At 38.2% G+C, this 26987-nt stretch overlaps 1 protein-coding gene across 2 annotated transcripts; it reads right to left on the bottom strand.

The window, feature by feature from the left end:
• Positions 1 to 728: 728 nt before the first annotated feature.
• Positions 729 to 26505, bottom strand: ap2b1 (adaptor related protein complex 2 subunit beta 1). Of its 2 annotated transcripts, XM_055023482.1 has the most exons (22): positions 26397 to 26505; positions 24198 to 24252; positions 23958 to 24063; positions 21450 to 21585; positions 20620 to 20865; positions 20298 to 20488; positions 18620 to 18841; positions 16419 to 16539; positions 15993 to 16088; positions 14450 to 14565; positions 14206 to 14371; positions 13886 to 13984; positions 12738 to 12997; positions 11837 to 12029; positions 8933 to 8974; positions 8097 to 8249; positions 7340 to 7485; positions 7096 to 7225; positions 6107 to 6191; positions 5658 to 5744; positions 2592 to 2746; positions 729 to 2120 (listed from the first exon to the last, which is right to left on the bottom strand). In XM_055023482.1, the coding sequence occupies exons 2-22, from the start codon at positions 24232 to 24234 to the stop codon at positions 2046 to 2048; spliced, it is 2862 nt and encodes a 953-aa protein (XP_054879457.1). In that variant the 5' UTR covers positions 24235 to 24252; positions 26397 to 26505; the 3' UTR covers positions 729 to 2045. The 2 variants fall into 2 exon arrangements, with proteins under 2 accessions (XP_054879457.1, XP_054879459.1); XM_055023484.1 differs by lacking the exon at positions 8933 to 8974.
• Between the last annotated feature and the right edge of the window lie 482 nt (positions 26506 to 26987).

Raw genomic sequence — 26987 nt, 5'->3', positions numbered from 1 at the left:
AAATGTACAACTGAATGGCAGTAAAATCTGTCTATCTTGGAAGAAATGAGTAACAAGAGTTTGTGTGAGAAGAAACAAGAAATGTATTAAAACCTCGCAAGGTGAGAACAGAAACACAGAATCAAAGGAGTCTGGCGAGTCTGCTTCTGGTCAGAGAAGAGACTTGATTGGAGAATAGGTGTGAATTCCCGATTGTTATGTACTATGAATTCTGATGGCCTTGCTATTTGTCTATTGTTAAGGAAAGGAGGGTAGCTGAGTTCTACATTGGGGAAGTAACATTTAGTCTCCAGGATCAAGGAGCTCTACCCTGCTGTCATATGACACTGTGGAAGTCTATGTGAGAGCAGCTTGACCAATTTCATAAGAAGACTGTAGCAATACCTAAAGCAGAAGAGGGTTGAGGAGCACATTATAAAAGCTTCCATTACAAAACATGGCAAAGACCTGAGCTGCTTGTGAACTCAGGAGAGGAAACCCAGAACACAAACCCTGTGTGAGGGTTGAACTTACAAACTTCAGATTATGAAACTCATGAACTCCACAAAAGCTAACTGGGCCACAACGGATCCATGCGAGATAGTGTTAAAGTTATCCTAATTCATTTTTACTTTCTTGATTTTCAAAAAACTGTAATGTAAAATTGCCTAGGTCTCATGCCGTCTCCCATATATTTCAATTTGTAAAGACAAAAAGCACAAATAATTAATAAAACAGCAAAATTCATCTTCATTTGTGGAATAGAGGAAATTCTTTATTTAAATTTCAGTGTGATAAAAGCTTTGCATTTGCTACACAACATACACTTATAACTATTGTACCACACTACAGCTCTGTGCCTGAGGTCGCAAAAACCACACAATGCCGACTTTAGATCATGAAGACAAGACATTATTAAAACATAAACCTGGCATTTCAGGTCAGTGAACACTTGGTCCTGGGAGCTGGATTTTGGCTGGCTCGTTACCTGAAACCTGAAACTGGCATGAATACACCAAGAACAGAATTCGAAAGAGAAAAGGGATAAATAATGCACATTACAGAATCAAAGAAAAGAAAACATGGAGGTAGATACTTGATGAACTAGAAATAAATGTATGTCAAAGCTATGCACAGATATTTGGAGGAAAAAAAGGCATTTCAACAATATTTATAATGAAAATGTATGGGAAAAACAGCTACTGTGATCATTTTAATGGTCGAATTAAGAAGGTGCCTTTTGTCTTTTAGATTAAGGATGTTTATCAGGCATGAACTAAATGCTGAAATTACCAACAGGCTGCTGGACAAAAGTTTGATATGAAGCATATAATCAAAACATCATATGCATAAAAACTAACTTTTAATGCATCACTATTTAGAACACATGGCAGTAGAAAACAAGCACAAAACACCCAGTTGTAGTCAATAAATCTGACTTATTAGAGGTCGAGATCAACTATATTCAACTCAATTCTTCATTTTCTCTAACATTTGACATTTTGCAACAATTTATGTTTTTTACAGTAAAAAACATTACTGTTTGCCTCACAATGCTTGACACATTTTTTTGGTGATCTTATTTAAAATGTGCTTTGTGTGTGTACTTGTACTGTGATTTTTGTGATGCGTCACAAAAAATAATGGCAAGCAATTAAGCAACTATAGAATTCTACAGGCAGATCCAAAAGTTAGGAAGATCTAAAGCAGAGGAAACAAAAAGTGGCATCACTTAAGCTTTCTCAGGACAGTTTCACCATCAATCACAACATGAACACTGAGTTAAGGATGGAATGATCAATGTGTTTTTACTGGGACACAAGCATAAACAGGGAGTGTACTCAGAGATATAAGCATCGATTTCAGACTGCCAAAACAACGGAAAATGCAAATATGTCAACCACAATAATTTAAACTGATTGAAAATGACTTTTCAAAGTGAAAATACACCTAACATTTCAGATTATTATTTCTCATTTACTTTTTAATTCCCTTGTTCTGGCAGTCGGTTACAAGCACAGAAAATAAACAACCTCTTTTCAGGAAGGAGGAGAGCAGCCATGAGCTCAGTTTTTCAGGATGGAGTCATACATCTGGTAGATGTACTGAGAGACTTCAGGGGCCCGACACTTCAGAGAGAGCTGGGGAGAAAAAAAAAGAAAAAACGAATATAATTTTCTCTCATATTTGAAGGTTTTAACACCCATTTCAATGGGTGGGAGGGTGGGGGCGTTCTGCATTTATAGCTGAGTTCATTTGTAAAACAGAAAGGAAAGTGCCAGAACTACAGAAGGGAGGGAAAAAACTATTTGTAGAATAAATAGCAGTAAAACGAGAAAAGAAACAAATACACCTGCAGATATTTAAAATAGGCGAATACTTACGACCCTTTTCTAGAAACACAGAGCAGTACATTTATGGTAGGAATCTACTACTTTTTACAAAATGAACAACACAGAACTCTCAGAGATATGAGTACTAAGCTGCTTCTTTCAGGTCAGACCTTAAAGGTTGGTTTATATGCAGCATCGCTAATCAAAAATTAACAAATTACTTTGCAGGAAATACAAGTGTAAAACTCATCAGTTCCTAAAAATAAATGTATTCTGTACCGTATAATTGGGGTTCCCTGGTTGAATACGGAGCTCAGCCAAGATCCAAATGCCATTGGTCAACTTGAGTGACTGGTACAGCATGTCCTGGCCTTCCACGTTTCTTTTGGCAATGGTGTAGACGTTGTTATTCTGTAGTTTGCCAGACACCGTGTCTGTAAGACCAGAATGAAAATCAGTCCTTATTATGAAACACCTTAACTTATGAAGCGTGATGAAATAATAAACCAAGGAAATGAACAGATACACAAAAACAAGAAGCTAAAACAACTAAGTAAATCAACGTTTTGTCAAAATTCATCTATTGCGACAGGGTCAACTAGCTCTTACAGCGTTTTATTGAATATCTATTAGCAACCTTCAGATTGAAAGGATCTAAATCTATCTCAAGCCATCATGGGTTTGTATGGTTGTGAGGGGAACAGCACAATTAACAGCCTTTCTACATAAAACAAAGAAGTTGAACAGTTTAGATAAAAAAAGAAAGTATCCAAAGGTGAGCATGTGGGTGAAAGAGGAAAAAAAAACAAAAATAAATAAATTAGAAAGTAAGATTTTGGATTAAACACAAGACAGGACCTAAAAATGACATTATATGACAGATGAAGAATTAAGAACAGTAACTAAGCAAATATCTTCAAAATTCAGGATCAGTAAAACCGCAGAAGAATTCAAACTTTAACTCTGCTAATGTAAGTTTTAGAGATTCACTGAGAAATTGTTATTGATTACACTCAGTAGATTTTTAGGTTGATCGGTCCTGACCAGCGACTAGATCAAAAACCCGATCTTTTTCTCATCTGTAAATGCGTCACATCTGTCTCCCTGCGCCAGCATAACTGGCTGAGAACATCTTCCAGTTCTGCAGAACCCTGCTGATGAACTATTTTTGGATTCTCGTGAACTGAGCCATAGAAACAGAGAAACATCTAAAATGAACTTTGACGAACATCACTGTTCTTCAGAAAATGCAGAGACTCAGGTTTGTCAGTATTAATGCTAATGACCAATATATAGCTGTGTTCCAATTCTAAATGTGCGAAAAACTGCAGATATTCCACTAATGTAGAAAAAAAACACAATTTTACAATTGTGTTGTTTTCTTCAAATAAGAAATGCGATTAAAATCACACATCAATAAGTCTGTTCAGACAATGTCATCAAAGAATATACGGCGCCATCACCTCCGTCCACTTCACATCATCTTCTTCATCTTTTCCTTCAGTAGTAACATCTGGCTGTTGATTACATGACTTGGGTGATGCAAAAGAAACGTTTCTATTGCACCAGTTTCAAATACACTATTTTTAAAAGAGCTGAAAAAGCCTTTACTGTAGAGCACATCTGTCAAAGTCAAAGCCCGTGAATTAATTACCTCTGGCCCCCAGGATGATACTTAATTACTATTAGAACCGGCCCGCCGGCCACAGCAGCCAGCCCGCCGGCCACAGCAGCCAGCCCGCCGGCCACAGCAGCCCGCCGGCCACAGCGGCCAGCCACAGCGGCCCGCCCGCCGGCCACAGCGGCCAGCCCGCCGGCCACAGCGGCCAGCCACAGCATTTCCCACAATGCAACAGTAGCCTGCAAAGTCACTGAAGCACGAGCAGCTTCATTGTTCATCAGCAACCAGAGCAGAGATCAACTTTAAGGTCCCCCTCCTCAAAAACGGCTAAACATTTAGTGACGCTGAGAACAGAGGGTTTCAGGCCAGGAGGGAGGCAGACAGTGATGCCAGTAACCGAACTCGTTACTGACGTCAGACCACTTTTTTCAATAATGAGTAATCTAACGCGTTTCTATTTCAAATCAAGTAGTCAGACTACAGTTACTTATCAAAACCACCTTGAGTGACTATTTCCTTTTGTAATTTTATTTTCTCTATGCCGTATGGGGAGTAACTGCAGTTACTATGCGACTGCACTGTCAGCAGCGACAGAAACAATGGAGGGAGATGCGCATTTTGTTGCTGAAAAGGAACTATTTTGAGTTTCGGTCGCCTATTCCGTTTATTGCGGCTTTAGGCTTGTTTTTTCTTTCTAAAGTCGCTTGCAGATTTAATGAGTCGCGGGTTGCAGTTTTTGGGCTTAATAAGCGACATAAACCCTAGAATTTGTCCGTCATCCAGTTAGTTTTAGTCCATCATTCCCCGGATGATCCGTCCCGCACACTTTGTTAATGTTAATATATTTGCTGTGAATGACGTCAGGCTTCGCGTTGCGCTCCAGAAAACCGCAAACATCGAGACTAATATGAACAGCGCAATAAACGTGAAAACAGTCGCAAATTAATGTGTTCGTAAAGTTGTGCGACTAAACATCATTATAATTATTAACATTAAGATAAGTATCACTAATCTATGCAGCCATCTGAGTTGTGGAGCCGCAGGAGGATATCTGTGCTGTGACAGCAAACACAGGGCCATAACACACAACCTGGAGGATGGATCCTATTTATAATTTTTCAGACAATAGAAACACACAAAAACAAGAATATGAACATTATAGAGCAGCACAATAATGCATTTTCACTTTATAATGCATGCACTTTAATTTATGTATTTATTTTGATATCAAGAAAGATTTTGTTTTTCAAAACAATGACAGTTTTTGCTGTTTGCCCATTGAAAAATGGTCTCATTTGAAATTACTGTTATTATTGCTTTATTCATTTAATTATTAAATAAGATACACTGTGGTGGGTCTTGAGTCAATAGGCTTTGTGCAATCATTTCAATACGTTTTACTAAACGTAGAACCAGTCAGGCCCTCGGCTTGTAGCAAATTTGTTTTTTTGGCCCTCTGTGTATTTGACTTTGACATCTCTGCTGTAGAGCAAAAACTTTTTACCAAGAAATGTGTTTTTTCAAAATCGGTATGTTTTCATTGAGCAAATTTGGGCAATTCCAATTTGCAAACTTTTAAGGTCAGTGGAAATGTAACTTAAGACAATAAAGACATCTTAAGCAAATTTTGCTCAAAACCCTGAAACATTGAGTCGGCATAAGCTGAACTAGCAAGAACTAGTGATTGAAATCATCCACAAAACTCTGTTCATGCTGGTACCTACCAGCATTAAGGTGACAATCTTTGATCTGGTACTGGAGCTCATTCTCATTGGGAATGTCCTTCCAGGTGGCCAGAAACACCTGTCGCTCTGGAAACAATGAGACAATGAGACACAGTCATCAAAATAGATCTTAATTACTTTATAAGGTGATCCAACATTTGTAAGGAAGATGTAGATTTTCTTATCATTTTGGGCAAAGTGCACACATAAGAGTTAATTATTAATTTTATATTACACAAGACGGAAATTTTATATTTAAGCATCTCTCGAAATGATCAAATTTGATTATACTGTGCTTCACTTTCTGGATCTCAGAGATGATTTCAGTCCACACTTTAAAGAACATACATATATTTTTACTTCTTTGTTAATTTAGTATTTTCAACAACTATGATTAAAGATGTATTGCTGTCTATTGCACTGCATCAGCAAATTGGATGAAATCATACCCATTTTTCCATCTTCAACAAAGAATATATTCAGAGGGATGAGGACGCTGAAGTAGAACACGTCAATGTTGTTCTTTACAGCCACCTGTGCATACATAAACAGAGGAGAAAGAGACAACCATTTTGGAGACTACAGAGCACAAATTTGTAATAAACATGCATCTTCAAACATAAAATGAAAACTAAAAAGTTAAATTTTTCTATTTTCTGTCCAGCACATCACAAATAATTCTTACTTCATTAAATGATTCTTAAATTCAAAAGCTACTGTTTCACAATCTAAATCACTGTGAAACTCATGGTCAAAATCCAGCTTTTAATATCATCATCTGGACTGTAATGTCATATTAACATTACTAGGTCCCTCCAGTTTGTCGCGATTCTGCGAACGTGGGAATTTATGCAAAAATCAACAAACCCCGCATATTTGCATGCTAATGCATAAAAGTAAGTTTATTGCAAATTTTTCTTAAAAATTGTCAAGAACATTAGGTTTACGTGACTGCTAACTTCCACCAGCAGGTGGCAGTATTTCTTACTTTTACAACACTGCTGCCTGAGCCTCACTTGTTGTCAAGTTAGTGTGTAATAGACGTGGCAAGAAAGAAAAAAGAAAAGAGTCACATTTAACATCTTACATAAGTTTGAATTTTGAAAGATTGTCATCAAATATTTCAAAGTTAGCACCACAAAATCTGTGATTTTGATAAGATCAAAATCAAAAGCAATTGTAAAATCCTGGTGGGACTGAAGATGTGAAATGATTAATATTTATATCTAAGAAGTAATAATCAAATAGTTAGTAATATTTCAGCAGTTTGTTAGTGGGTTCTATCAATACATTTTGGCACAACCAGCCCATGAGAACATTCACTATCCTGATATGGTCCAAAATGAAAAAGAGTTTGATATCCCTGATCTAAATGATGACTAACCAAAAGTCACTTGATAGTGATCAACAAGCATTTTGTGAGGACATGCTCCTATACCTGCAGATTATTGAGCGGATCCATCTTCATAACAGGCCCAATGGTATTAACAGGGAGGGAGACCTCGATACTCTGATTGGGCATCAGTGGAGTGTGAATAGGCAGAGGACTGGTGGGGATCACACCAAAACTGCAACAAGAACAGAAATTTAAGCCCAGTGCTATTCGGTTGCAACTTTTCCAAAGACATTTGTGAATTAGTGCCTGAAAAAAAAAAAGAATTCCTCTCCTCCAGTTCACAAACCTGTTTTTGTTGAACTGGACAGCAAAGTCGTTCATGTGCTGCAGCGCCTTGTTGGTGAACGACATGTCCATGTACATGTGGCCCTGGCGGCGGGAGAATGTTCCAGAGATTTCTAGACCCTTAGCTTTTACTGCAGGAAGCCACACCTGATAAAAAACAGCTTTTGGTTTAAAGACTTTTTTGGCACTAGTGACATTTATTGAACAGCAATTTGAAAGAGAGTGGAGAGAGAAGGAGAAGACATGCAGGAAAAAGACTGCATTGAGGAATATAGCCTGATATAGAATAGAATATAGAAGTTGTTTCTCTGCAATAAACACATTGCGCAACACATAAGTGATAATGATGACAGTGCTTAGATCCTTCTCCTCCTGGCTCTGATTGGTTGTTTCTGACTGAGTGGTGTTTTTCTGCAAGTGGCAGTAGAATCACAGGGATGAGGCGAAGGAGCTTGATGTTTTTCATATTATGTGTCTCATGTTACACTGTCCAAACAGTGACAGTTTTAAAAAATATGTAAAAATATCTTTTTACAAATGTACATACCATGGCTTTAAGTACAAAACCAAACTCAATCCAAAACATTCAGCAATGTCTAAACAAATGGAACTATCCATATAATATAAGATTAACAAAATAAGTTTAGCTAGAAAAAATATTTCAAATCCTTTTACCACCAATAATCTCTGTTTAATTTGACAGTACATTCCTTCTTTCCTTTTATCATTGCACATGCAATACAGTTAAGTGTACTCACTGCTTTTGGGGCTATGAATCCTCCGGTGGTGACGGCCATGCCTGTGGAAAGCTCAAACAGATCATTGAGGCCACTGCTGACTGCTGGAGGAGCAGGAGTTGGTGACGGAGCAAAAGTGCTGGGGACGGACGACGGAATGAAGTTTTGTCCCACCTAAAGGAATTCCGAGACAATAGCACAAATATTGAAAATACACTGTTCTAGTGAAAACTATTTCAGTAAGCTTTCTATGCAGCTTCACCAAACATAGGCCAAAAGGCCAAGAAGAAAACATGAATAAATCACACAAAGAATGTTAGATGTTAGGTCACTGAAAGCATGATTATATGGAAATAATATTTGGACACTCAGCCAAAGCAAAAATAAAAGCAGACCTAAATTAATTCTGAGCAACACCTTTTATGTGCATTTGAGTATTTTAGCCCATAAATCATAAAACATTTATTTCAAATTATTCAATAATACAAAGTATCTAACCCAACGCAATTAGTTTTCATTAACTAATTTTCATTAGTTAATGAAAATTAACTAATGAAATTTTCATTAGTTAATGAAAATTAGTTAACTTTTGAAAAGTTTTCATTAACTGATCTAATTCTTGTAAACAATATATTCCACAGTAGAAAATACAAACCCATTGGATCATAAGACTAAAATAAAAGTTATACATTTTGTTTTAAAATAGGCCAAAATGATTCAAAACAAGACATTTTCAAGCCCTGCATAAAAGTGTAAAGCAATAAAAGATTCTAACACAGTAAAAGCATGAAGAGTGCAGGAAGAGTTTAGTGCAAGAAGCATGCAGCAAGATGGCCGAATAGAAGGGCTTGACTTACAGCTGGACTTCCCCCAACACCTCCGCCCAGGTCTCCCCCAAGCTATGGGAGAGAAGAGGAGACCCCAAAGACAGCATTCAAACATCACAGAAAGACCGAACACACACGCACACACACACGCACAAACAAAAACAGAAACAGAGACCTTCTTAGCAACCGCAAGCCGTCAAGAGCAGCCCCTCATGGTCAGGGAAAATATTACCTCAATAATAAATCTGCAAGACAACTAGTAAGACTTCTAGACATTCTGAGATGTTAAATGTAAAACTGAGACTAACATAGCTTCCAATTATGAGCCAATGTCACTCTTGTATTTAAAAAAAAATATATACATTCTATAAAATTCAAAAAGTAAAACTAAAAGATTCATTACGAGCTGAGTAATACTTACATTTTCTGATGATTAGGTCTTACAGCTAACAAAACCAGAAAATATAGCTTCTCAGAACATTTAAGTACATCAGATTAATGAAAAAAAGAAACTGACTCCAGAACATTTATGTGCAGCAGACTGTCATCGACAACGTTCACAAAGGGTTTATTGCTAAATAAGATGGATTTTCAGAGTTTTATCGAAGCAAGTTGTTGAAAAGTTGTGTGAAAAAAAAAATGTAATAAACATACAATTAGAAAAAATATTGAATGCATTGTCCCCCTTTCACTCAACTTTCCATTAACTGCCTACTATATTAATTTATTTAGAAGTAAAAAAATAAAAGTGGTTATTTGATTTGCTGACAATAACAATTTAGCATATTGTTGAATTAAATACAAAGCACGATTAATTTAATTACTTACTATGAAATTGTGCTAATTTATTAGGTATAATTCCAACCACAAGACGAGGGCAACGCCCTTCCAATATGATTCGTAGGACATGTCGTCCAACAAGTGATTAATAAAACAAAAGTTACGCATGTAACTATGGTTCTATGAATCCCGGATGACCGACAGAGGGCGGTGCTGAAAGCACTGAATGTTTCCTTTGCGCATACGCCGTTCGAGGAATATTACCAACAGAGTCACATCTGTGACATATCGGATGATCAAGCAGAGGCTATACAGCATGACGTCATCCGATGCTCTGTTCCTACAGAATCTTCTCGTGAAATGCAAGGATCCTGAGATCCTGAGTGATAAGAGAATCTCTGGCAGTCATCTGGGATTCATAGAACTGTAGTTACATAGGTAACTTTCGTTCTATTTCATCCCTACTGACCGCCAGAGGGCGATGCTGAAAGCACTGAATGACTAATACCAGCAATGTCACAAGGAATCCTGAGCACAAACCTCAGTAAGAAGGCCCAGAGCACCCTTGTAAAAGAACCTGGTCCAGAGAATGAAAGGAGGCCACATTCACATTGTAAAATCTAGTGAACGTGCTTGGAGAAGCCCATGATGCAGCAGCATATATAGCTTCCAGTGGAACTCCTCTCGAGGCTGTCCAGGAAGTGGAAACGCCACTGGTAGAGTGTGCCTGCACGCCAACTGGCGTGAAGGCACGCCAGTTGGCGCCCTGCAGCGTAGGCGTGGGAGATGACATCCACAATCCAATAGGAGAGACGCTGTTCGAACAGAGGACAACCTAATCTAGGGGCCTCATAACACAAGAACAGCTGGTCTGAGCATTTTATAGCAGCAGTGGCTGCAATATATGCCTCTAGTGCCCTCACTGGGCACAGTAACGCAGAACCATCACTAACTTCCCCTGAGATGGGTTGAAAACGCACCAATCTCAAGGTTGGTTACAATAAGAATGAGAAAACACCTTGGGGCCAAAACGCCAGGTTTGGCCACAAGGTAACACCAGAGCCATCTGAACTCCATCTGAGGCATGATGGGCTGACAAAAAGAGCCTGTAACTCACCGACCCTCTTAGCCGAGACAATAGCCAATAAAAAAGCAGTCTACGAGCACCACGCAAAAAAAGAAAAACCAGATTATAGCTCCCCACTGTACAGCCATCAACCTCAGCATGACTTGACGATATAGCCGCTACATAGACCTTAAGTGTCGAAGGAGAGCAGCCCTTATCAAGAAGGGACTGAAGAAACTCCAAGATGCTGGGAACCGCATAGGTAACTGCATCATCAATACGGGAAAAACACCACCAGGAAAACAGATGTCATCTGTTTTCATATAGCTGACAAGAGAATACCATGGCACTCAAAATAGTGTGCCTGACAGGAGCTGAATACCCAGTCAGCTGCTGTTCAAGTCTCCCAGTGGTCACACCCACAGCCGGAGGTGTTGAAGATCAGGATGCCATATCTGACCCCTCAACTGCGACAGTAAATCCCTCCTGGTCGGGAGACACCATAGGACACCGTGACACAGACTCCGTATAAGTGGGAACCATGGATGTGCCGGTCAATATGGAGCTACCAGCAACATCCTGTGGCCTTCCTCGAGAACTCTCTGAAGAGTCGGCCAAATCAGGGAAGGCATATAGGAGGACCCCGGGTCCAGGATGGGCCAACGCGTCCAGGCTAAACCTTGTTGTGGATGTTGTAGACTGTTGTAAAAGCATTGTTGTAGACCATACTTTTACATGGCCATAACATTTTATATTAAAGATAAATTGGCTTTATTGGTCTAAAGCAATGGTTTGAACATTTTCATTAGCTGTAGCAATATTAACATTAATAAACCCTTGAAACATTAATCTGTGTGCAATGAATTCATGATACTTTACATTTTCTGTATTACATTACTTAAACTTTTCAGTGAAATTGTAATTTACTGTTTTACAATTATACAACTGGACCCCATCATGAACAAATAAACTTCATAAAAGTGTTAACAGCAAATCAGTCAGTTTTTATGTATAACAGCAAAATCTAAGTGGTACGTTGCACCCATGCAGGTGGTGGAAAAGTAACTTATTTGTGCAACTGAGCTCACCAAGCTGTCCAAGCCTCCACCCAGAAGGTCCACTGCACCCATCTGCATGGAGGAGACTTGGGGAACATTGACAGGAGGGCCCAAGTCAAGGTTTAGCAGGTCACCTAGAAGGTCACCCTGGCTGGGAATCACATGTGGCTGGTCCATGGCAGCAGCTGGACCACTGCTCACGGGGCTCTCGCCTGTATCAATACTGTTCAGGAGGAAGTGGAGAAGAGGTTAGATGGTACATTTAAACTTCTTTCATTCAAAATATCAGCAAAGTCTCTGACTCAAGGCTGAATATATGAAACAGGGTTTAAGCAGGCTTCGCCAACTAAAATTTAAGACCTTTTTAAGACCATCAAGAATAAAATGTTCACTCATCACAACAGATGTATCAAAGAAATTCAGGGGACCAAAACTGGTCTTTCTGGGGTATTTTTATGGCTCTTGGTAGCAACTTTCTGTTCCTCACATCACGAAAATGGCATATGGCTTTCCAGTTACCTAGCTAGGTAGAGAGCCATATGTTAACTGGTAATAAGCCAAATGTTAGGTGCCAATGACTTGTTTGTTTGCTTGCCAGCTAGTTATCGAGCCAACGAGATGGCAAGAAAGTATTAGCAGCTTGTTAGCGGTAATCTTAACCAAACTGAATCAACGAACGCAGTGAGTGAAGATGTCTGTGCACGACTACAGCTTTGGTCTGATTAAAAAGTCTCATAAAACTTGAGACCAGCGATTATCATATTTAAGGCAAACTTACATTTTCCGTAATAAATTTAAGACATTTTAAGGCCTTCACATTAGAAAAATAAATGTAGGACTTTTGAGGTATGCTCAGACGTCCTGTAAAACATGAGAACCAATAAAGCAACACTGCGATCTTTATAAATGATTCAGGTTTTCTGTGTTTGACCTGCTGTGCTGGACAGGAAGGTGCTTCCGGTGGATTCCATGACTTCCTTCCACAAAGGCGCTGGGCGGCTTGTGATAGACTGAGGCCAGGGAGCCGATGTGGCAGATCAGCTCGTCCAGCAGCGTGGGCTCAATCAAGTCAGTCTCCTCGGAGATCAGGGGCTTTTCTGACAGCACCACCTCTTTGGCCGTCACAGGGTCAGTCGACAGCAGGCGCCAGTAAATATAACCCCTGTCACGGAGGTCTGGGTTGTCAGAGTCCTGAGGGGGGGAAGAAAAAAACTGAAATAAATCTCAATGCAAGACTGCTGGGGAAAAGATTTGCATTTTTTTCATATGAAAAAAATGAATGCCACATTTCATTTTTTCACAGCATGCAAATGTTAAAAACATCTAATTTTATGAATTTTGTTAACGTGTGGATTTGACCTAGTAATCCTTGAAGTTGGAAAGAAGTTTTCAACCTTTCCAAAGACTTTTACATAAAAAAAACAGTTTCACAGACAGCACTGGTCATTGCAGATTCTGGTCTGTCTGATGTGACCTGACCTGTTCAGACTGGAGACTGGAGAAACCAGACAGGGAAGATTTCTGAGCATCACTTCTAAGTTCACCACGGACACATTCAAAAAGGTTTAATATGGGTTTACTTTGATTTTTTGAAGTGACAAAATTGTGATAATGATTTTTTCCCCATAATAGAGAAGTGTTGACTCAATAGAAAATATTTTCTGTGAAGCAGGTGTGAAAGTCTGATGTTCATAAGTTGTTCGTAGAATGAAAGATAAAACTGAAACACAAATGTGGGAAAAAGATTTATTCCGTGTTCCATTTCATATTGGAAATAACAAAAACAAGATATTTTTTAAAGTAACTGTTTTGTGTACACAAAACTACTTCATAGTCAAAAATCTAAATATGTAGTTTTGAAAGACACCCATCTCCTAAAGTTGAAATCATACATACAGTTGAAACAGAAGTTTACATCCACCAATCAAAAAGACAAGCACATCTTTTATTCTCACTGTCTGTAAAGCTGAACAAATTTCTCTTGGTTAAGTCAGTTAGAATAACTAGAATTATTCTTATGAAGTGAGTCATCCATTTACTTTCTGTAGAACTGACTTTTGTAACAGAAACAACACTAACCTGAGTGGCCAGACTGAGGACCTGCTGTACCAGCTCCTGAGTTTCTGATGGTTTCTTCAGGAACAGCTTCACAATGGCAGTCAAAAGAGTGAGTTGTACCTGCAAAGCAAAACAATGAAAAAACCTGTATATAGGTGTAATGAATGGCTAGCAGAGGAATTATGCAGAATGTAAAGAGTGAGATGCACTGACTTCTTCTGAAAGGGCTAGTAAACAGGTTAGCGTTCACTACATCTGTCTGAATTAGTTTTTGGCTCATTCAAGGAGATGAAAGCAGAGTTCACAAGAACTTGTATATCCCTTCTTTTTAATCAACTCACCTGAGTGCTCTCGTCGTGGAAACCCTCAAGGAAGCTCTCGAGCAATTCATCAGCGTTGTCGATCCTCTCGGCGTACTCTCCGACAATCCAGATCATGGCACCTCGAGCATCGGGTTCATCCAGGGAGTCCAGGTTCTCGCACAGTGTGGCGATGATGCTCTCATATCTAAAGAACATCAGCATCTCAGTGGTTAGATGTAAAGATAACTGGACAGATGATGTAAGCCAGTGTGTTCTCACGTACTTGTTAGGGTACTTGCGGAAAATGTCCCTGATGACCACAATAGCCTCCTGAACCACGTAGTTGACCTTTGTCTGGATCAGGTCCAACAAAGTGCTGACACAGCGCTCAGCCGATTGCTACAGAAACAAGACATACGCATCCTCAATACAAAAGGATCATACTAACTTACAACAACAGATCCTTTCAGGGAGTCCACTTCAGAGCTTGTAGCCATGACCAGACAAATACAACTACTAAAAACAAATCTTACTGGAGTATGTATTATCTGTTCTCCTCATTTGTGTTTGATTGTTATTTTAAAATCAAAGACAATATAATGCTGGGCAATGAATACATTTTTCTCCATCAATAAAATGTTTGATTTTTGAAGATTCAATTTCAGGAAAATCTGGATTTTTCTTTCACCAATGGACTCCTCGGGTTTCCATCAGAGTAGTCAGCATGCCCAAAGACACCATCTTGTTAGACAAGCATGTTTTATAGCTTCTATTTATTTAGTAGAGTTCAGGTGAACTCTACTGAATAATAAGACCAGGCACATTTTTTGAAGATTATGAGAGTAAAGTCACAATATTACCAGAATAAAATCGTAATATTGCCAAAATGAAGTCGTAAGTTTCTTAGACCCAAAAACAAAAAATTTAAATTAAGAATGCAAATTTTGGTATAAATTTCAGAGATAATATTTAATCTTTTAACACACTAGCATCAGATTATTGTCAGTAATGTTGAAATGATGGTGTAAACAACTGGGTCTATTTCAAAGACAGAACTACACCAACTGAGCTGCTCACAGCAGATCCTGATATCGAAGCTCATTTCTAATTAAAAAATTATTTCTTGTAATTCCTAAAGGTAAAATTTGATCTTTTTTCTGCAAACGTCATGAAGGGATGATTAAAATAAAAGCTACTTTTTTAAAAATATTTTCTGTTTTTAAAAAAAGAAATCAGGCAAAAAACAAAAAAAGCAGAATTTCTATCATTAAGTCATATTGCCCAGTCCTAAGACAAAATCATCATGGAGTTGCCATTAAAGCCAATTTTAGCATTGAATATTAATGATTAAAGTGTTTAGAATAATTAACATAGGTCTTTGTGTGTATGCTCTGAAGAATGTCTCCTGTCCTTTAACTTTATGTTTGTGTGTATTTCCAAAAAGCTACTAAATGAAGCAAGCTCTATGACAGGCACAGCAGAGACAAAACAGAGCAACTTTGCTGCAGCCTTTGAATTATCTGTTGCCATCTAGTTCTCAGTAGTGCTTTGGACAGCTGGCATACTGCCAGAGGAAATAGTGTGTCTCCTTATGTTTTTAAAAATTGTCTACAACATGTCAGCCTTATAGCCCTGACTAATAATCCCAACATAAAAAAAGTCACCGTCACCAAGACCTGTTGGTACTTCAGCATTCACTGACCAGAAGAAGATTGGATTTCTGAGGCTTTCACAGAAAAGTCGGTGCCTGTTAAGCTAGTAATTATTTGATTCTGGTGGCTTCTCAGGAAAAATAAATAGATCAGGTGACAGCAGTCAGTTCTCACCTCCACTTTGATGGCACAGCGTCCGATGGCTCGTACTGCCTTACGCACAAAGTCAACATCTACCTCTGTGGCATATTCCTTCAGTTCAGCCAAAACCTGTAAAAGGCCAAATATATCACTCCCACCATATACACAGAGCAAAAGGAATACAAGAAAAAAACATTTTAATTGAAACATTAAGCTAATCAAAATATCACATCTGCCTAAGCACTGAAAAAAATTAATTGTATTTTCAAGATTTTTCTTTTGGAAAATGGCAGTGTATATTTGCAAAGCTAGAGGAGAAGCAGGTTGGTGAAATTTTTTGTTGGACAATATTAAAGAAGGTCAGTAACGTTCAACTGCTTTTCATAAACGTTTTTTTTTTTTTTTTGAAAACAGAGCCTGCCTTTAAATAACAAAAATGAGTTTTCTTCATGGAACCACCTGGGCTATGTTGGCCTGAGAGGCCAAGCGGATCATGATGTCCAGTTTCTCCAGCTTCACATAAATCGGGTCGTTGTACTTGACAAAGAACACTTTAATCTCCTGTTTTAGGATCTCAGGCCTGCAAGAAAAAAAAAAAAACAAAACAAAACAAACAAACACACACACACACACACATGCACACTTTAGGTCCTGTTGGAAGTTTTCTTGTTTATTTTAAAACATAAAAAAGTTCATAAAAACAGAAGCTACAAATTTGTGATGGAACATAAACCAACTGTTGGAGAAATTGTGATATAATTAATCAAATATTTGTTATTCTCATTGATCTTTATAATGTATCTTTATTTTATGCTTTCCTTTTAGTTAATCTCATTTATAGGATTAAGAATGTTTCTATATTGTTAAGATTATCACATGCAAGATAATTGTGTTGCATAGAAGAAGAGGCAATCACAATACACATTCTCAAAGTACTGTCTTTGCATTTCCTGAAGTTACAGTTGTTTGTTGTCTCTGGGGTCGTAAAGTTCAGTTCCCCAGACTTTGGGTTATATGCAAACGACCCATTCTTCCTAGGTGACAGACTCATTGCTTCAAAGATAAAAGAAACACAGATCCCTAACAGTTAGTAAATGAGAACTGGCGCTGTAGCTATGTGATGAGTTGTTTCCCCTCCCTTTAGAGTTACATGGTCCTTGTGATTAGGGATCCTGAAAACAGGAGAGGAGCCGACAAATATGCTTCAGAGCGGTAGGAGATTGTAACTGAAGCACATCTCTGTCCGTTCTCCTCGCGAGTAGCAAGAATACTGACTCTTTTGTCTTTTCTGTCTTTGTTAAATATGTTCAACAGGTGTTAACCCTAACACCAACTTTAAAACTTAAATGATGGCAGAAGAAAAATGCCTTTAAAAAAATACTTTTGAATACCACAAATATTTTTTTCCCTTCAATATTCAATATAGGCACTTTTCCACTGTCAAGTTGTGCACTGACAAGTTAATGCCCAGCTCTGTTCTACCCCGGTAGTGAGCTTTTCCATCAGACGCTCTGTTCCTCACTATACACATAAATATAATTCGCTTCTGGCGCTGTGCTGAAGGTAAGATGTAAACTAGTAGCCACTTTGCTTTTTTTAATCCAAAGGAAAAATAAAATTCACATCACAAGCTAATATTACGTAGTTTCAGTGTTTCACACAGTCTATGCAAAACAGCCGCTCTGTCAAGAGAGTTTATGCATGCGTTTCTGGAGATGCTTGTGATTAAACTCATAATTACGCTGATAATTATGTTGTTTGCTGTTTTCAGTGAGGTAAATCACAAACCAATCAATGAATGCAGTCAGCACTCAAACAATGCCGTACCCTGCTCTGAGCTGATGGAACTACCCCCGAAGTGGGTTCCAAAATCTGAGAAGAACCAGATAGACCGGTGCTGGATTTGCTAATGGAAAATTCATCTTTGCTGAGGTGGACCAGAACCATACCGGTTAGAGGTGGTCTAGTGGAAAAGTGGCTTATGTTTTCAAAGGTGTGTGGCAAATCTATGCTCATATTGAGACTTAATCTCAAAAAGCATTAGGGATGCAACTACCGATTATTTTAGTCACAAATTATTGGGGTAAAATTATGGGCACATTCTGCAGATTTTTCATTTCACCATGTAAGCTTTTTTATACAATACAATAATTACACTGGAAGGTCCACATAAATAATTCAATTACTTTTTTAATTGGAAGGTAAACATTTTGTTGCCTAAAATGCAATAATACAGTATTCCTTCAGTAAATGCTTGGTCATCTGAAGTAAAGCAAGCATCTGCAGCTAAGAACATCAATAATAGCACGTGAAAAGCTCAGTCGGTTCTGCTTAACTTAACATCAATACAGTGTAAAGCAAATTTATTGATTATTTTTGGATAAACTGATTAATAACTGGATAGTAAAATGTGCTTAATACAATTTTTTTAAAAGAATTTTAACCAAGTGAAAACCTGCCAATTGAGAACCTCTAGGTAAAACACATTTACATAAAAGATTCCTTTGTTTTCTTTTTTTTTTAAAACTTAAATGCAAAATATACATACATCAACTAAACTAGTCAACTATGATTTCAGTAATTAATTTATTGCAATTAATCAGATGAATGTTTTCCACCCTAAAATGTCTCAAGCGCAAACAGTTATGTCGATCTCATACCTCTTCTGAACAATCAGGTTAATGTTCCTCAGAGCCACATACTGGACCTCTGGCTCTCCAGACAGCAGAGTAACGAGTGGGGGAGACAGTTTCTTCAGTAATGTGTTGTAGTAGTCCGAGTCCTTTGGCAGGAGCTCCAAGAACTTCATCAGGACCTTGACGGCAGAAAGGACCACTGCTGAGTTGGCGTGAGACAGCCGAGGAGTGACACGCTCACAGATGCTGTGAGACACAACAGAGGAAGAATCTCAGCATGAGTTCAGAGAGGAAAGAGACTATAGTTTGACTCAAAAACAATCTTCAATAAACACGGATTAAGTCAAAGGGGGCCTGTTATGCTTGCTTGAACTGGTTAGGATATGTCTATGGGGTGTGCAACACTTGTTCATTACATTTTTTGCACAAACTCATTCTCAGATAATCAGATTTCAGTTTGATCAGTTCTGCCTACTTTGAGCTCTTTTCAAAATGAGCTGTTTTCGGGCCTCTTGTCACTTTAAATCTAAATAAGCTGCTGGCCATGCCTACCCAAACAGATGCGCAATTATACAACCATACATCTTTGAAAAGCAGAAGTGGAGCCTCCTTCACAACCCACAAGAAGGCAGAAAGTGTTCTCTGGATGATAAGTTAACAACAAAACTTCTGTGTTTTCCAGCAGCCATTAAACAGTACATATAGCTATAAAACCAGCTCCGCTTAGGTTGCTCAAGCCCTTTTTGCACTGTAGGCCTGGCAGGATTTTCCCCGCTGGGGCGACACAAGATGCGAAGATCACCTTGTTCAGAGCGTTGTCGACTTCTGATCGCATCATTCGGAAAAATGGTATTTACATTTACTATTAAAATGTTTAGCTGAAGTGCGCTTGTAATCTAAATGTAGCTCAGAGCGCAGAACCAGCCTCCAGATCAACTTCAAAACCTTGAGATATTTGATTATGCACGACCGATGCAGACCAGGAAGTTATGAGATTACATACATTCAGGATTCTGTAGATGAACAGCTCATAATTTAGCTTCATCATTTAAATTTATTATTTATATGTTGTTAGTTGGACCAATATCAGTGTACTTTTTTTCTCCCCAACTGTGGGAAAAATGTATGTATATTTATCTGCTTGATCTGATGACATGATGTGGACCCTAAATTCAACTTCTTGAATATCATATTAACTTAAAGAAAAATGCAATTGAATATGTTATCATTTAAAAACTTACAGGTAAGTATAGATGATGACGAGAATATTTTGATACTGCAGGTTAAAATGACACATTGAGAAAATCAAAAAAAAAAAAATTTAAAAGCTCCTCTGACCCAGAGACCTGGAAGACAACTTATCTCTGTCCTGTCACCACAGTCAACACAGTAATCAACAGCAACCGGGCCGGCCAGACAGGACGGCCCGGTTGGAACCGCAGCTTTCGGGGTTCCAGACGGTGGGACGGGGCTGGAAATGCTAATGCAAAAATGCTCAGCCCGGTTTGAAACCAGGCAGGCCTGGGTCAGGCTGTGCAGTCCAAAAGGAGCTTACATAAACTTATGGCCAAAAAATGACAGAGTGTTTTTTTAGGGATTTCTGCTGTTTTCAGAAGCAGCAGAAACCCAAATAGAAGTATAGAAATGTCCAAAATGTGAATTTTGGACAATAGATCCTATTTAAGAATTAAAAGCTTTCTACCTCTGAGCCTCTCGGTCATCCTTGGGGTTGTAGTTGGACAGGCAGTCTAGGATGAAAATCTGTCCCCACTCTGTGCATTCATTGAGGGCTGTCAGTAGCTTGTTGATGTTCTGGGGATTCAGGTCCAGCAAATTGCTGTTGGGGTGAGACTCGCTGATCTCAGACAAAGCAGCAACTGCGTTGGCAACAACCTGCAGGATGACGGTCAAGCTTGTAAAACATAGCGTTTCATGAATGAAAATTAAACAACTTTATTTGATTGTGCACAAACAAATAGCCCTAAGTACATCTATAAAATAGAAGAGAAGAAAAGAAGGCCAACCATGGGGTTTGAGTCAGCGATGAGATCCCTCAGAGAGTCCAGGAAACCCTGATCTTCCACCATCTGGGCATTGATGTCATGCAGCTTTGCCACACAAACAGCTGCTGTCTTCCTAACATATGGGTCCTCATCCTTCAGACACTTCCTTAGTGGCTCACACAAGTACTCCGTGATCTTGTCCACCCGTATGCAGCCCATGGTGCGGACAGCCAGAGCTCGGATCAGAGGGTTGGGGTCCTCACAGTCCTGTAAAAAGAAACCTCATTTGCTCACACCACATGTGCACAAAACTGTCGATATTTTGCAAACAAAAAAATTCTCAATTGTGGTATTTCCATTCAGTAAGAAAAGTGATTAAAATTACATGTGAATAAGTTTGTTCATGCAATACCACTACCACTATTAGCATCCAGTTATTGATCAAATGACTTGTGTGGAAAAGTGTCTAATTTCCAATGCATTTTTGTCAAATACACTCATTTTAATACAGCCAAAACGACCACTTTTTCCTAATGCAAAAAGTGATAATAATGTATTATTATCAAAAAATGTGACTTGTTGGGTTTTTTTTATTCCTGTTGCCATTAAGTAAATGTGTTTTTGTAATTTCAATTTGGGCAATGATGTAGTCAATGGAAACACAGCTACTGCTGGGTTAAAGTGTGTTAAGTTCATATCCAGAAGCACCCGACACAAATGTAGCTGTCAAGAACTTTAGCATAATGACATGCACTCTCTCTTTTGCAAGCTAAATTGACATATTTTAATCATTTCTCATTTTAATCTAAAGTAAAAAGGCAGTGAATGAGATCCCTGTGGTCAAGTCTTACCTTGACAAAGCTGTTCACAGCCATGATGGCCATGTCAGGTTGGCTTTTGGCATAGTTCATCAGGTAGAGATAGACCAACTTCTTCAGCTCCAGGTTGTCAGTCTGCATGCAGTTCACCACATCTGGGAACAAAGAACTGAGAACAAATACAACTGGGGTTGGATAACATTGACTGATGGCTCAATGTTATTTCTTGCATGTTTGATTTAAAGTCAACAAAAAAGAAAGACTACGTAACTATCATTCAACACTAAAACATGCAAAGGAGGCTTTCTTTCCAGATGTCATAAACAAAAACATGAACAATGCTGGAGCTTTATTTGCAACAGTTGACAGGCTCACAAATCCTCCTATGACTTTACCACCTGAACTCCAATCTAATGCTGATGGAACAAGTTTTCCAGCTTCTTTTCAGAGAAAATTCAAAAAATCAGAGGATTAATCTGCACATCAACTCTAAAGCCAGAACCATTGCTGTACCCAAACAGAACAAACACAGAAAAAATGACCCAATTTCAACTACTTAATTATAAAACCCTAGAAGAAATTATAAGTCAATTAAGTTCAAGCTCCTGCTGTCTGGATGTTCTAGATCTATAACTCTAGAACATTTCTTTAAGAAAGTCCTGCCTGTTATTGCTACTGATCTGATCCAAATAGTAACTCATCACTCACATCAGGCGTTTTCCCCCAGGCTTTGAAAACAGCAGTCATCAAACCACTGCTAAAAAAGAACAATCTGGACAAATCACTACTGCAGAATTACAGGCCGACCTCTGACCTCTGACCTCCCATTCATCAGCAAAAAAAACTGTGTGTCAACAATTAAATAGTTTCCTCATGATGACCAACTGCTTTGACTCTTTCCAGTCTGGTTTTTGTGCTCACCACAGCATGGAGACTGGCCTAGTCAAAGTATTCAATGACATCCATATAAATACGGACTGTGGGAGAACCACAGTGCTGGTTCTGTTGGACCTCAGTGCAGTTTTGACACATTACTGAATCGACTGGAGAGTTGGGTTGGACTCTCCGGTTCGGTGCTCGACTGGCTTGAATCTTACATAAAGAACAGGGATTTCTTTGTTTCAATGGGAAACTTCTCATCAAGGAGGTCAAAGGTCACATGTGGGATACCCCAAGGTTCAATCTTAGGACCCCTCTTATTCAATATTTATATTCTCCCTCTAGCTCAGGTTATAACAGGAAATAATATAAGCTACCATAACTATGCAGATGATACTCAGCTCTACATTACAATGTCACCAGGTGACCTTTGACCCCATCCAATCACTGAATAAATGCTTAGAACAGATAAAGAGGAACGATCTAGAGCTATAGATCTAGAGTCAATGCACAGCTTCAGTTATTACAACTAAAAACTAGCGATCAGCCCGAAACCTGGGAGTAGTGATGGACTCAGACTTGAACCTTGCGAGCCACATAAAGACAGTTACAAAGTCGGCCTTCTATCACCTGAAGAACGTCTCCAGGATTAGGACTAATGTCTCAGCCAGATCTAGAGAAACTCATCCATGTGTTTATCTTTAGTCGCATTGATTATTGTAACAGCGTCTTCACAGGCCTGTCCAACAAATCAATCCTCCAGCTGCAGCTGATCCAGAAGCTGCTGCTCCTGTTCTCACTAAAACCAGGAAGATAGAGACATAACAGCAGTTTTAAAGTCCCTCCACTGGCTCCCTGTAGCTCAAAGAATAGACTTTAAAATACTGTTGTTAGTTTATAAATCACTGAACGGTTTAGCACCACAATACATCAAAGATCTGCTGTTGTTGTATCAACCTTCCAGACTCTCAGGTTCTGGTTCTGGTTCTGCTCTGCATCCCCAGAACCAGAACCAAAAGAGAAGAAGCAGCTTTCAGCATCTATGCACCAAAAACTTCCAGAAAACTGTAAAACAGCAGAAACCCTGACTTCTTTTAAATCTCAACTAAAAACACACCTGTTTAGAGTTGTATTTGAAATTTAATATGTAACAATGAATGTATTGTTCATTCTATGATGCATGACTTTGTGTTTTTGTGGTTATGATGTAAAGCACTTTGAAATGCCTTGCTGCTGAAATGTGCTATACAAATAACATTTGATTGGTTGATTGATTGAACAAAATGCTATCAAAAGAGCTGAGATATCTTGAAAATACTAGGGGGGGTGTCAGCTTAACCTTAAAAACTGTGATGACAAGAACTTATTAAAATATATTTATGTGATGGGCGGTTACAAATTCTGGCATAAAAATCCTTCGCATCATCATGAACACAATATACCCACAGTAAAACATAGTGGTGGTGGCAGCATCATCAGGTTAATTCGTTTCTCTACATTCTCCCTAGATGTGAGTTTCTGCACACTTCTTAGTCCTGTCTGTCTCTGTGTTGCCCTGAGATGGTGGTGACCCCTCTTGACCCCACAACGGACAGGGATGTACAGAAAACGGATGACTGGAAACTGCCCAAATAACATAAAAAGTCCAATCTGCTGGTGTACCTGACATCTTTGCCAACAGTCATGGCAGCGATGACCTTCTTTACTGCCTCTTTTCTCTTCTCTTTCTTCTCATTGTTTAACTCTGCCTTCAGCTCAAAGATCTCCCCTGAAATAGACATGAAAGAAATACTTTTTTTAAGTGTTCTTTAACTTTAAGTTTTAAGAAAAAAAGTTTTCATAGAAAAAAACCAGATCCCTTCTTTAAAGAAAAAACTGGTTTGATAACATTTTTCTACTCACCCTTTTTGTTGGTAGTGAAATATTTGGAGTCTGTCATGATGGTGGTGTTTCTGGTCTGCCAAGAACCCAAAGCAAAGATTAAGAAATTGTTGTAGTTAGTTAATATATAACTAAAAACTCGGGATGCAGTGCACAATATATTGTTATGAACATCAGCATTGGCTTATTTTTATCACATTGATAGTTTTGACAAAAAAAATTGACCAATATTAATAACTGATATTTAAATCCATCTTTAGTGTTTCAGAGGGGTGAGGGACGATGGTTGGTCATGTAGTTTCTGTCTGGTCATGTGACTGTGTTAGAGTATCAGGGAAATGGATATGAAATATATAAATATCACCCATAATGGCAGAACAAATATCAGATATTGGCCCAAATTTTCATGGTTCATTCCTCTTGAAAACTATTTTTTAAACCTAGCTTATTTTCAACACATCAGCTTGGAATGGCAAAAACATTTTATATTATAAATTAGAGTTTTTTTAACTGTTCCGCTTCATTCCCCAACTTTTTATGTCCAGTAATTTGGAATGTAATATCCAGAAATGAAAAATAATTGAAAAAGAAAATAACATTTTAAATTGCATTTTAATTAGCGTATTATGTACTGTTTGTTTTAGCTGCACTATATTAAAAAAATAACTTCACCAATATTTTCTAAATGCATTATTTCAAACATTTATTTCTGTCAACAGAAGGGAATATGTTCATTTTGACTTAACAGAACCCAGAATTCAGTTTCTCTGAAAGTTAAAATACTACATGGGACTAATTTTAAACCATTTAATACAAACCATTCTGACCAGGGAGGTTAAGCCACAGAATGTCACAGCTAAATACGCTGTTTTTAGAGTGTTGTGTAGTAGAAAGAAAACGTATGTAGAAAGCGTAACAAAATAAATAATGTCATTTTCTCAATTTTGTGGAATTTAGCAAGTAGAAATAATTTTGTTAATTCTAACTGTAACAAGAGAAGCGTGGTCTAATTTAATTTCAGACTAAGAAAAAAATGTGCGCATGTCTATTCGGTAAATGTAAACTACTGGTTTTAAATGTATATGTACTTCCAATATGCAAAATGAAAAAAACGATTCAACAGATTCAAAGCGAAACAATGTGCTTAGACGACGGCAGACGAAAATAAACATATCTTTGGTAAACACCGACATTGACCCTCAAATTTCTTGTGGCAATATTGTACTTTATTGGTTCTGCGTCAGACTTGTCTGGGGGGAACGTTGATAACGTTACACCTCACACCTCTGTCTTTATTAAACGGCTACTTCCCTCATCAGCCCACGCCACTATTTTATCCCTTCATAATTTCTGTAGCCCGAGTTATTGTGTTTGATAGTTAAAAGGGTTTCAGTGACATTATTTAACCTTCACAAAATGTTCAGTTCGCAACAACATATTCCAACCTCTACCCTCCCACCTTGCTAACGTCGGCTACCTGCGGCGCTGAAGTTAGTGTCTGATTACACACATCAGGAAAGGGCTACTTCGCTAATCAGCTCTTGTGAACAATCTGAAAGACATTACCAGGTCATACCCAGACTACATTGTTCTTCACTGCTTATAAGAGTGTGCTTTGGGAGAATCTGTACGGATTAACAATATCTTGGTTTATAATCTGGACTCTCTCCGAGGTGGATAATTGTCAGAAAAGTGTTTCTTTTGTCTTTTCCCAAATACAGATTTTTCACCTCCTGTGATCAAGTTATCTGGAAATGTAGTAAATTCTTCGAACCAGTTTTGATCATTGCACCCAATGTACATTTTGACCTGATCTAACGTAGCCTATAAAAAGAATGAATTAGCCTTTAAGTAAAATTGAAAGCTCCGAATCGTATTTGAACTTCAGCGTCGTTTCTTAGCTACAAGCTAAGAGCACCCCAATCTCCAGTTATTTTCGAAACTAGTGACCAAAAGCTTTATGTCAGACTGATTTATTGATTTAATAACTGTTAACCGAGCAGTGCCAACAACTTTCAGTTAAAGATTTTGTTAAAATTGACTCAAAACGGGAGGAAAGAGAGCAGCGGCCCAGCGTTCCCATCATCGCTGCTCCTGCTGACAGGACATAATGCTAATGCACCAAGATAATACACAGAGCAACACACTGACTGACACAAAAGTTTTTTAAAAAATGAGATAGTGTCATAATAATACTTAGCAAAAAGATAATTCACTTACCTTCTAGAATGAGAAAGAGACAAATTTCAATTGGGTGTAGCAGGACGCAGGTTGGTCCCTTCTCTGTTCAGAGGAAGATGGAGAATGGTGCTTTCACAGTCGAGGGAAATCGGACAACTTCCCTTTGTAACTGACGGAAAAAAGCTCCGGAATTCAGAATTTTGTTCCGTTCTAAGCATACAGAGAAACGTTGCAGCGCTTGTTTATGACAGCAATTATATTATTTTAAATGAGCAATATTTGATTCTACAAATTAGTAGATTCAACAGTTAGTGAAAGTTTTACTAAATGTTTTTGACATTTTAAACAACCCAAAGATGTGTTTCCAAAATCTTTTTGCTTGTTTATTTTTAACAACAACATCTCTAGTCTGGGCTCAGACAGACACAGGAATTCTTATCATTTTCACATTGTCAGAACTCCTGTCCCACGGTTTTGAACGCAACACTTTAAGAAATCGTTTTCTTTGGAATGCAAAATTAGGGCTATTTAACAGGTTCAAGTGGCGTTTCTTAATGTTTCAGTTTTTAAAAAATAATAACTTACACAGTAATAAGCCTACACCTTCCACACTCAGATGTGAAAAAGACA

Source organism: Poeciliopsis prolifica, unplaced genomic scaffold (genome assembly GCF_027474105.1).
Source record: "Poeciliopsis prolifica strain line A6 unplaced genomic scaffold, Auburn_PproV2 SCAFFOLD101, whole genome shotgun sequence".
Lineage (NCBI taxonomy): Eukaryota > Metazoa > Chordata > Actinopteri > Cyprinodontiformes > Poeciliidae > Poeciliopsis > Poeciliopsis prolifica.
The sequence above is the reverse complement of the archived record's forward strand: the minus strand, read 5'-3'. Positions and strand labels throughout refer to the sequence as shown.

Coding starts and splice junctions, on each gene's coding strand:
- ap2b1 (XM_055023482.1), bottom strand. CDS start 24,234: ATGACAGACTCCAAATATTTCACTACCAACAAAAAGG. Junction 7,486..8,096: donor GATTCATAGCCCCAAAAGCA/GTGAGTACACTT, acceptor GTTTTTTATCAG/GTGTGGCTTCCTGCAGTAAA. Junction 7,226..7,339: donor GTCCAGTTCAACAAAAACAG/GTTTGTGAACTG, acceptor TTCTTGTTGCAG/TTTTGGTGTGATCCCCACCA.